The sequence below is a fragment of the Epinephelus fuscoguttatus genome, linkage group LG13 (assembly GCF_011397635.1).
Source record: "Epinephelus fuscoguttatus linkage group LG13, E.fuscoguttatus.final_Chr_v1".
NCBI lineage: Eukaryota > Metazoa > Chordata > Actinopteri > Perciformes > Serranidae > Epinephelus > Epinephelus fuscoguttatus.
Window position 1 is genome coordinate 20,867,512 of NC_064764.1, and position 11,843 is coordinate 20,879,354.

General features: G+C 39.3%; 1 protein-coding gene across 1 annotated transcript; it reads right to left on the reverse strand.

The window, feature by feature from the left end:
• Nucleotides 1–132: 132 nt before the first annotated feature.
• cd302 (CD302 molecule) lies at nt 133–8,126 on the reverse strand. Its single transcript, XM_049594013.1, has 6 exons — nt 7,933–8,126; nt 4,195–4,320; nt 3,974–4,084; nt 2,583–2,765; nt 2,390–2,410; nt 133–2,284 (listed from the first exon to the last, which is right to left on the reverse strand). Exons 1-6 carry the CDS (start codon nt 8,021–8,023, stop codon nt 2,082–2,084), a joined length of 735 nt encoding a protein of 244 aa, XP_049449970.1. The 5' UTR covers nt 8,024–8,126; the 3' UTR covers nt 133–2,081.
• Between the last annotated feature and the right edge of the window lie 3,717 nt (nt 8,127–11,843).

The following is an 11,843-nucleotide window of genomic DNA, read 5'->3' on the forward strand; positions in this document are numbered from 1 at the left end:
TGTTTGCCACTTCATGTATCTTGCTCTGTATGTTATTTTATGCTCTGTACGGTAACCTTGGGTGTTTTAAAAGGTGCCTTTTAAATAAAATCTATTATTATTACTTCAACAGAAGCAAAAACAAGCCCTTCGTGTAGTCAAACATACTTTATTATGAAAAACACACAGGGGCTCGGATCCTGCAAAATGAATCTCAAATATTGCACAAAAGCATTCATGCTGTCAAAAGTGTACAACAGTATTAAGAGGGGTATTTTACACAATATAATAAAACTCTCAAGTCATCATTCTGCAGCATACCCTTCACAGAGCCAAATACTGATTGTCTTTAATGTCACAGGAGCTTTCAATATTTCCAACTCCCAAATCACGACCACTCTACCTCCTACAAATAAAGCCATAATAATGCCAAGTTTGAATTTCACAGGGCAGAAAGGAAATACACAAAAAAATACACATTGTATCTTCTGACCAGGTAAACAGTACATAAAGCATGGAAGAACTGTGAATGTGCATTATTTTTATGAAAGCCATTTTCTGGAATGAACGAGGACAGTTTCATCTGTTATGATTTTTAACAAAACCTGGCTTTTACTGGCTATATGTGTCTCACACCTTGTCACCATAAAGACTGAAGCCCAGGAGAGAATGCAAGGGAATTAATAAGAATTTTATCTGGCACTTTCTATTTCAAAATGACATTTTACCTAAAAAGAACCTGCTTCACAGACCTTGCAAATCGACCTCACTGGCTACGTTTACATTAGAGTTGCTCCAATATCAATACCACTACTGGAAATGCATCTGATACCACCTAAAATTCTTAATTGGATATCAGCGAGCGCGTGAATCTATACACTTTACTGATAAACTTTAAAATAGTTTCACACCTAGGTGAAAAGGCACTTCTCCTTTGAATCCGTTCTTACTTGCTGCTCTACAACAGTGGCTTCAACAGGAAGTTGCACTGTGCAGCCACTGTTTTAGAGCTGCCAAACTTAACAGTAAATAGTGTGACGTTAGCCATTAGCAAAATAATAATAATAATAATGATGATAATATTAATAAAAGGAAAGTTCTATTGCATTAATTTTCTGTATGTTTCTGTTACAAAAGGGTTTAACTAAACCATGCCATACAACCATGATAGCAATCATTTCACATCCGTACAGGGTTAGTAGGACACAGCTTTTATTCATTTTGTTAGCGCCATGGTATCAGATCAGCACTCGGTATTGGCTGATACGCAAGCTCAGGTATCGGAATTGGTATTGGGAAGAAAAAAAATGTTATCGGAACAACTCTTCTTTACATTCATGGAGTCCCAAGGCAAAAAGCTAAAACATTATCTGGGTTTTTGTTTAAAGATATTTACATATGCACCTTGTTAGCCTGCGGTTGCTAATTCCTGTATCTTTTAATACTGCTTTAAAGGGACACTGCACTGGTTTTTGAAATATGTGATTTGTTATCATGTGAAATGTAGAATCCAGCATTTTTCAAGCTTAATACAAACTTGGGACTAAACGTCAGGGTGTCTCAGTCTCTGCTGCATCAAGTGATCATTCTTATTTCAAGCTCCCTGTTGTTGGTCCCCAAGTTACTTGCAATGGTATACTAAATCACTGAACATTTCTGTCTGCTCAAAAAAAAAAGTATGAAAGCTGTGCTCTTTATTTAATCCCTCACTCTTTGAATGAGCAATAGCATATGCACGAGAGAAATAATTATTCCAAAATAAATGTGTAGCGCCTGATAATAATATTACACATGATGTAGACCAGGCCGTTACAGTTGCTGATGCACCAATCTGAAAAATGTACAGATGATTCTTAGTTAGTGTAGAAGACCAAAAAGCAGAAGTAGTGAGATGTTTATGTGCCACGGTGAGATGTTAGTATTAAAGTAAGCCTGGTGTCTTCTCACAATCACACTACATTATTCTGTGCCATGACATTAAAATGTGTTAACCCAAAACTACTTCAGTAACTGTTTTTTTAAAGTGGACTTCCCTATGCATGAACACACACCCAGTGAGGAGGGCCTGGTGCTCTCTGTTGTGGCAGAGCGAGAAAGTTCTCCTACGGCACGCTGTCGGTCTCCTCGGCCTCCACCAGGCAGGACCGGTCCGTGTCCAGGACTCGAAACGGAGGGTGGTACTCAAACGCCGTGAATATAGTTGAGCCGAGATTGTGTCTCTGGTGCAGGAACCAAATAGCTGCTGAGACTCCCATGATAGCCACCACGCTGAGAATGACCAGAGCAGATAGCAGCGCGCTGGACTCTGAGGAGAACATGTAACAATGCAAGGAAGGTCACTACTGTAAACACAAAATCCCAGAGGAATAGGTAAAGAAACAGCAAAAAAACAGCTCAAAGGTCGACTTACTCGGCTTGACTTCCTCTGGCTCTGAAGAAAAGAAAAAAACCACATTGTGAGACAAGTGGAAAACAATCCCGACCGTATTTTACTGAAGTCACATTTACTATTATCACGCTACATACTCATGGACTCACTTTCAGAAGCTCTGGACAAAGACATTTTGACTTACATCTTGCATAACAAAAGACTTAAATCTTACTCTGATTGGTCTCACAGACCACTCCGTTCTCCGCCTGTTTCAGGCAGCTGACATTCTCCCACTTTCCTGTTTCGCTGTGCAGAGTCACACACGTATCCATGGGCACGAGGTCTGATGGAGGAGGCCTGGCCATCCAGTTAGTGAATCTTAAAGGTTGCTCACCGAACCACCTCATGGTGTCATCTGACAAGACACACCAATCAGTACTGTAGCAAGAATACAGTCACTATCACAGGTAATGTCACTGTAATGATGGCGTCGTCCATTTTGCTTTGCCTTTGTTATTCCGCCAGCGCAACCTTCACTGAGCTGTGTTACAACACAAAATAATGTTGAAAGCAAATACATTTCCTTCCTCAAGATTTACACTGATTGAAATGTGATGCAGAGTTTCTGGTAGCTCAGCATCCCCTCACGATGCCTTCAATGACTGCCTTTAAAAACAGTATTTTCTGAAGTTTAGCAAGGATTTAAAGACAAGGACGAGTAAGTGCTGTCATACAAGCTTTTTAAAAGCACTTGCAGAAAAAAGGGCCAACAGATAACAGCTTTATATTCACTAAATAGAGGATTAACTAGAGCACAGAGCAAACTGAAAATATCTCAGATAATCTTTCAGTTGAGATGATTTATCTTTTTGGCCAAAATACTGTCGCTAACTATTTAATTTCTGGGTTTGGACAGCTGGTTGCCTCATCTGTGTCCATGGCAATATTTGGATCAACTCCTCTAGATGTTAACTTAAGTTAAGCCCTAGCGGACATTGTCTCACGTCTGGCCAGAAGGCTCTTCCTGTGTTAATGAAAGGACTCTTCGCCTCCAACATATGGATTTTGGATTAAGGATGCTATGTATCATTTACGTTTGGAGAAAGTCTGTTGTTATATGTAGGATCAACTGCACGCTTCTTTGATACCTGGCAACGATTTTTAACTTTTGTGGCAAATATGGAAGCTGAAAAATTGTAATGAAACACACTATACTCCGCCACTTATGCCACACAGATTAATCAATTTGCCACCATTCATAATAACTTTATTGCACTGCAAAATAAAAAAATGTTGTTGCTAAGGTCAAGAATAAACTTTCACAGTCAACTTTTAAGCCAGCATGGACAACAAGTCAGAAAGTGCCTAGAAATATGTAGATAAGGTGACCTTAAGTTTGGATTTTTTGTAGAACTAACGTATATCATATCCCAAAGAAACAGATGATCACTTTCAGAAAATAATCAGTGGACACTTTATAATTATTACAACCGTCTGAAACAACACCCTTTAAGATTCAGTGTTGGTTTTCCTCATAGTTACCTCCAAACAAGTGTAAAAAGATTTCATCTTACTGAGGTTAGCCCGCATGTTTTCACAGTCCTCCAGTCACACTGTACTTACTGTCTGTGTCATAATACATTCCCAGCCACACGTTGACATTGTTTTTCCACACCTCTGGGCTATAATTAACGACAAAGTCATTCTCCTTGGCGCTCTGGATGGTCAAAAGCTCTAGAAAAAGCAGAGCAATATATGAAGACAAAATCACACACACAGTGAGTACACACAAGTCCATTTGTCAATTGTTGTTAAGATATTTGAAAATAAAATGTCTCTGGTACCGAATCCTTGGCAGAGGGTTTTTGCTCTGTCGAAGGTGTAGCTTTTGATTTTGTCCTCTTCTCCGTGGACAAAGTGGTAACATCCGTCTTCAAACGGCACCCAGGTGCGTCCGTCAGCAGGGCAGTCTGAGGAAAATCAAGGGACAGAGTGGTAATGGAAAGATTTGACTCCTGACCTATCTAGGTTTATTTTAGCTGTGTGCATGTGTGTAGGACAATTTAGAAGCTACAACAGGAGAAATAACAAAACACTAAGCGTGTGTCATATCATCTCGTTCACGATAATACTGGTATAATTGTTAATATCATATGAAAAATACAAATCGTAATACTCGCGATATTTTGAATTGTTGACATTTTGACGTCATACTGTTACCCATGGCAACGAGAAGCGTGGTTGATTTACATATATAGATCCCAGAGTAATTTTTTTGGTATTTTGGAGTTCTTTAAATGTGTATTTGTGGTGGAATTAATTTTGTTAAACTATTAATATTGTATACAAAATCTGAATCTCACTTTGAGTTACTATTGTCGCTCCACGATACGATATTATCACGATACTTTGGTCAAGATACAATATTATTGTGATTTTAAACGTGCTACAATATGCTGAGTACTGTGATAAAATATTTTGTGACAAACTGTGATTTATTACCTTTTGTTCAACTGCTAATAATGTCACCAAAGGAAAAGTTTGTCAGCATAAGATAAAGTTTTCAGTCTGTTCATCTCACTTAATTTTTTGCAGCAATGTATGTAGTGGACTGAAAAAGTAATTGATTTTATTATTCAAGTGGGCTACCTAAAGTTTAATTTGTATCTGTAATATTAATAATTTATTAAATAAAAAAAAAGGTGTGATGATACGATATTGCCACACAAAAATATTGCGATACTTTGCTGTATCGATCTTTTCTCCCACCCCTATTACTGACAAACTAAAGAAATTAGATAATTTTTGTTTAGTTTTTACTGAATATCTGAAGGCAAACTGTTTGACAAGTAAAACTATATCACTTATTTTGTTGCAATTCTATGTTCTTAAATTGATAATAAACTTTTTTCTTTTTTTTTTTTACTAATTTGTCATATCCTCAAGAATATTATTATTGAAAAAAAATACCCTCAAATGTCGTGATATTATTTTAGGGCCATATCACCCACCCCTACAAAACGCCTTATGAAATACAGCTGACTTAACAAACGAACAAATCTCCATTTTAAGGTGCTGCAACAGCTTTACATCATGTTTGGCCTGACACCATTCTACAACCCCCAGCAGACTGTACATGTCTGTACAGTCGAAACTACTCTGTGATCTAGTTTCAACTTGTGACCACTGTTCCTCCTTATCGGTGCAGTTTGAGTCTGTGTCTTGCAAATGGTGTCATGCTTTTCTAGACTGTTCCACTTATTGTTTTTTTTAATACTGCTGCACCTGTTATTTGGGATCAGATTATTCTCGCTCTATGAAGCTCTGCTGTCTGTCTCCAGCAGCGGTACAAGATGTACTCAGATGTTTTAGTTAAAAAGTAAAAGTAGCACAGTGTAGAAATAAATACAGTAAGTAAAAGCCCTGCATTCAAAATCTCACCTCAGTAACAGTACAAAAGTATTATCAAAATTAAAAATAAAAATTAAAAGTTAATTTTCCACTACTTATGTACTGCTGAGTAGCTTCATCCATAATAATACACCATAATTTACTAGTTGATTTATATGTTGTATTAATAATCGGAATCTGCAAAGTAACTTGTACCACTGTCAGACAAATGTAGTGGAGTTAACAAGTACAATATCAACTCTTTAAATGTGGCGGAGTAGAGGTATAACTTAGCATAAAAATAAAATAACGCCACTCAGGTACAGTACAAGTACCTCAAAATTGTACTTGAGTATAGTACTTGATTAAATGTACTTAGTTACATTACACCTATGGCCTCAAGTTAGGGGAGACCAGGGTTGGTGGGCACACTTTACGCTCTCTGCCATATTTCTTTGGCATCGTTTATGTCAGAATATTCTAATCACCAGCAAATAACAGGTATAAAGCTATAAATTAATATGTTTTGATGTACATAAATGTTTTCTAAAATGAAGTGATTTTTGATTAAAGCCATGCTTTGCATTTGTGCCAACCAGTCCCATCATGGGTTTGTTTGGCACTAGGTTAAAATGCTGTAGCTACAAAAATAGAAGCAACCAATTGGGAACATTTAATTCAAACATGAACCAGATAACATACTATCTTTTAAAACTAACCACATTTTTTTTTTATCAGTTTATCAGTTGGCATGTCTAATTAGTTTCGCCATTGACCAATCAAAATAATACTAAAAAAAAATTGGTACAACTCACAAGGTTCACCGACAAAACAACTGTCTTATAATAAACACGTTTTCCAAACAAACATGCTAATGTTATTAGCACAAGCCTATGGTATTTTACATTGTATAAATTAGCCTAGCAGCTAGCAGACTTTTCCTCTGCTCATATGAAGCCAGGATAAATCACACACAAGACTTTAAATGCTATTTTAGTGGAGGCTTTATAGTCCTCACAATTTATTGTTTCTTATCTGTGAAACTGAAGTACATAAAAGCTTTGTTTCAACTGAGGAAATGGTTTTAGCTTACAAAAATAGAATAGATAGTTGTCACGATGTGTAGTTAGAGACAGCAAATTGAGAACCTAATTCACATCACAATTATAGGTGGGCCGGGTATTTCAAAATTAAATTACTATTGTCACCCCGGTAGCCAAAATGACCTGGCCCAGCATCGGCCTGAGGTCGGCATGCTGGAAGAATTAGGTCATTTACATTTCTGGGTAGGTGCATGTCAGGCTACGGCGTAGGCTCTACAGCAGATTTATACTTCAATGCAGAAGTATAAATCCCGCTTGACGCAACGTAAAAACGTTTTTTTTTGTTTTGTTTTGTTTTTTTTTTAAATATAACTATAACACTTAAATGTCTCCCTCACCAAAAAAGTTAGTGACCTTCAGATGTTTTAACCCAGTAGATGAGTGCAGTTGAGTAAAGCAAACATTTTTATTTTACATTTTAGTTTCTGTGACCTTCAAAGGACCAGAAAATAACTGTGTGCCAACCAACCCCGGTCTCCCCTACTGTAAAAACACACCTCACAAGTGTTGCTTGTTGCCAGGTTATGTCTCGTCTTTGTAGCAGTGTTTTAGGTGATGATAAACTTCCTTTACAGTTATTAAGTCCAGTCAGTGCACATTTAAATGACAACACTCACAGTCCCTACTTCACATGCTGTTCTACTGTTAAAATTAGCCATGAGGCACCTTCAGGCAAATCCAAAAAAATGCTGCCCAGCTCTACACCCACTCCTGAAGGCAACACACCGCTTTAAATTTGCTGTATTTGCTTAAAACAGGTATTTCGCAACACTGGAAAGCACACAACTTTTAACTCAGATAACCTCCGTGTATGCTAACGTTGGCTCAAAAGTTATGTTGCCATATGCAAAACACCAGTGTCGACATTCAGGAAAGTTGGTGTGGTAACAGTGGTACATTTAGAGCTACTAACATGCCTTCAGAGGAACCAGACACTAAACAAACATATAAGTACAAAGAGCAATGACTAACTGTGCACACAGGCCTGCGCAATGCTACATTCAACGGCTGTGTACAACCGTAGCTATGTCCGTAAAAACATCACGTCAATGTAGCTAAGAGCGAAGATATAGAGATTTGGAGTCTTACCTCCCGTCAGACCCAGCTGCAGCTGCACACACAGCACCAACACACCGCAGATTAATGTCAGGGAACAATGATTTCTCCTCACTGACTCCATGACAGCCAAGACAAATAGTCATGCAGCACCAAACTAGTTTTCGGACTGTTGCTCGCCTCTAGTGTCTGCAGCACCAACGTGAGCGTGATCCCACCCACACACACAGCTCAGTGCAAACAGCACAAACAGCACAAACAGCTCTCTAACATGGCTCCAGCACTCCACCAGTGAATACACTGAACAACCCACTAGCCTGCATTCATCTCACCTACAGTGCAAGTCAATGCTAATACTTATTGTTACAGTGATTTTACATACCTGGCAACAATAAACAAGAGCCATCTGAACCCTGTTACGTAAGATTTTATCATAAAAATGTGCACATGGATAATTTATGCAAATATATTCTGATGTTTGGAAATGCCTCCTGGAAATTTAGCCGATGTGTTCGTATGATAAAAATAAAAAGTCCAAGCTTAGATTAATTTGCACCCAGGAACCTCTGGGTGGCGCTGCATGCACAGTGTTCAGACGGACTCAAGTTCCTGGATTTGCATCATTTTATACTGTACAAATACACACACATATAGATACACACAGTTGTTCTCTGTAATCTGCCAGGGGTATCCTTGACTTACACTCACTGGCCACTTTATTAGGTACACCTTGCCAGTACCAGGCTGGACTGCCTTTTTTTCTTCATGGCATAGATTGAACAAGGTGCTGGAAACATTCCTCAAAGATTTTGGTCCATATTGACATGATAGCACCACACAGTTGCTGCAGATTTGTCGGCTGCACATCCATGATATGACTCTCCTGTTGCACCACATCCCAAAGGTGCTCTATTGGACTGAGATCTGGTGACTGTGGAGGCCATTGGAATACAGTGAACTCATTGTCATGTTCAAGAAACCAGTTTGAGATGATTTGAGCTTTGTGACATGGTGTGTTATCCTGCTGGAAGTAGCCATCAGAAGATGGGTACACTGTGGTCATAAAGGGATGGACACAGTCAGCAACAATACTCAGGTAGGCTGTGGTGTTTAAACCATGCTCAGTTGGTACTAAGGGGCCCAAAGTGTGCCAAAAAAAATCCCCCGCACCATTACACCACCACCACCAGCCTGAACCGTTGATACAAGGCAGGATGGATCCATGCTTTCATGTTGTTTACGCCAAATTCTGACCCTACCATCTGAATGCTGCAGCAGAAATCGAGACTCATCATATTTTTTCAATCTTCTATTGTCCAGTTTTGCTGAGCCCGAGTGAATCGTAGCCTCAGTTTCCTGTTGTTAGCTGACAGGAGTGGCACCTGGTGTGGTCTGTTGCTGCTTCATGTGTTGTTGGTTCAGAGATGGTCTTCTGCATACTTTGTAACAAGTGGTTATTTGAGTTACTGTAACCAGTCTGGCCATTCTCCTCTGACCTCTGGCATCAACAAGGCATTTTCACCCAGAGAACTGCTGCTCACTGGATATTTTCTCTTTTTCGGACCATCCTCTGTGAACCCTAGAGATGGCTGTGTGTGAGAATCCCAGTAAATACTCAGAGCAGCCCGACTAGCACCAACCACCATGCCACATTCAAAGTCACTTAAATCACCTTTCTTCCACATTCTGATGCTCAGTTTGAACTTCAGCAGGTTGTCTTGACCATGTCTACATGCCTAAATGCATTGAGTTGCTGCCATGTGATTGGCTGATTAGATGTTTGTGTTAATGAGCAGTTAAATAAAGTGGCCAGTGAGTGTATGTGTATGTATTCCATCTTCTACCATTAAATGCTATTTCCCAACAGTTTACTTGGCCGCCAATTTATTTCCTCCAGCATGCTGAGTTTGGGCCGATGCTGGGCCAGGCCATTTTTGATAACAGCCCAGTGATGATAGTGTCTTCAGAGTTGGGCCAGTTTATTTGGCCTGATTCTTGCCTCTCTGTTCCCTCAGTCTCTACAGAATAAAGGTGAAAAAGCGTTCTGTTTCAAGACTCCCATCACATTTACCACAATTTACCGTCACACATTAAATCCCTATCATCTAGTGGATTATTCAAAAAATTGTTTTAGATACTTTGTAAGCCCTGAGGGTAAAATCAACTTTCTTTTCACTCTGTTGTCATATAAACACAGGCAATGCACACACATGCACAAACAGGATCTATACATGCATTAAATGGAGAGATGTCGGAGTGAGGGGGCTGCCATGGACAGGCGCCATGAGCAGTTGGGGGTTCGGTGCCTTTCTTAAGGTCATCTCAGCAGTGCCCAGGATGCGAACTGGCACCTTTCCAGCTACCAGTCCACGCTCCACATTTGGTCTTGAAGTGATGACCCTCTGGTTCCCAACCCAAGTCCATATGGACTGAGCTAGTGCCGCCCCAAATCATGAAATCAGTCATGTTAACCTTTATAACTTTGTAGAGATTTTGGTATTGCTTTGTGTAATATTTGTCTATTTACATACTACCCAATGAATTTTCAGGACCTTTTTGAAGACAAATGTGGCAATACAAAAAGTATATCCTGTAAACCAGTGGTTCTCAACCTTTTTTTGTGTCAGTGATCCCTAAATTGATTCATATTAGGTCACAGACCCCCACTTTGGAGACCTCCATCTGAAAAGATTTTGCTTATTTCATGGATTAAGACAAGATGGCTGTCAAGTTGAGGAGATTATTGTGCAAAGAAACTATAAACTTTATAGTTTCTTGTAACCGTGGAGGAAGTGAAACCTATTATCAGAATAGTCACTCTTACGACTATTACTCACACTGAGCTCACTTATACAGTAAATGAGATAGTGAAAACAAACTATTACCCTTTTTCTGGAAACCTGTTGGACCTCCCCTAAGGACTCCTAGGGGTCCCTGGACACCCAGCAGGAAAACACTGCTGTAAACAATAAAACTGTTCGAATATACACATGAATGTGCTTTTTATTATGAAACATTTCACTTCAAATGTCTTATGTTAGAGTGTTTGTAAAGTCAGCATGGAGCCGAAACTTCAGGGGGGTGAAACAACACCATCAAGAGCGCTTAATAAATGACGAAACAGATTCAGACCTGAAACGATAATGTGATGAGACTATTTCCTGGCTTCAGCTTCTCAAATGAGGATTTGCGACTTCTAGTGAACTGATGTTTGGGTTTTGGACATTAGAGGAAGTCAGTTTGGACTCAGGGAGCTGTGATGGACATATTTAATTAATTAAGTCATTTTATAAACCAAACAATTAATTGATTAACTGAAAAAATAGTAAAAAAAAAAAATTACCTTGTCCTTGTCTGTTGTTGTTACTATATTACTACAAAACTGCATTATATTACATTGAGTCTCAAGTGTTTCTAAATTTCTGTACAAATTATGGCATCAAAAATAATCACAGTGTCAAATCAACAGCCTTCCACAATCATCTTAACAAAAAATGAATGCTGGAAGATTTGTAGTGGCTGTAGTAATGGCTGTGGTGGTGCAGTCGACTGCATTGTATTGTATTGTTGCATCCACCCCCTGCATCTACTCTGTTATTATTAACATATCCAGACAAGTCCAATGAATAGTGCTACAACAGGACAACAGTGCTGCCTGAATAATCACAGTTAAAATGGCATCAATGTGTGCTTCCTACCTGAGCAGGTGAGGAGGGAGGAGACAGCAGAGAGCCAGAGAGAAGCAGGGTAGTTGTCGTTGTTGTTGAGGGGGGCTTTCTACTCCATTGCTTGTAGGCGCAGGTGGCACAAACACAGACAGCTGGAGCGTGAGTTTTGCTCCTCGTCTGGAGCTGGTGGCCTCCCGTAGGGTGGCACAACACCCTGCAGGATACCGTGGGGACCCATCTGCCATGGCAAGGCCTGCTCACAGACGCCCCCATCCA

Excerpts from the sequence above, each read along its gene's own strand:
- cd302 (XM_049594013.1), bottom strand. The coding sequence starts at position 8,023 with ATGGAGTCAGTGAGGAGAAATCATTGTTCCCTGACATTAATCTGCGGT. Across the intron at positions 4,085-4,194 it reads AACCCTCTGCCAAGGATTCG|AGCTTTTGACCATCCAGAGC; the intron begins GTACCAGAGACA and ends TGCTTTTTCTAG. Across the intron at positions 2,766-3,973 it reads AATGTATTATGACACAGACA|ATGACACCATGAGGTGGTTC; the intron begins GTAAGTACAGTG and ends GTGTCTTGTCAG.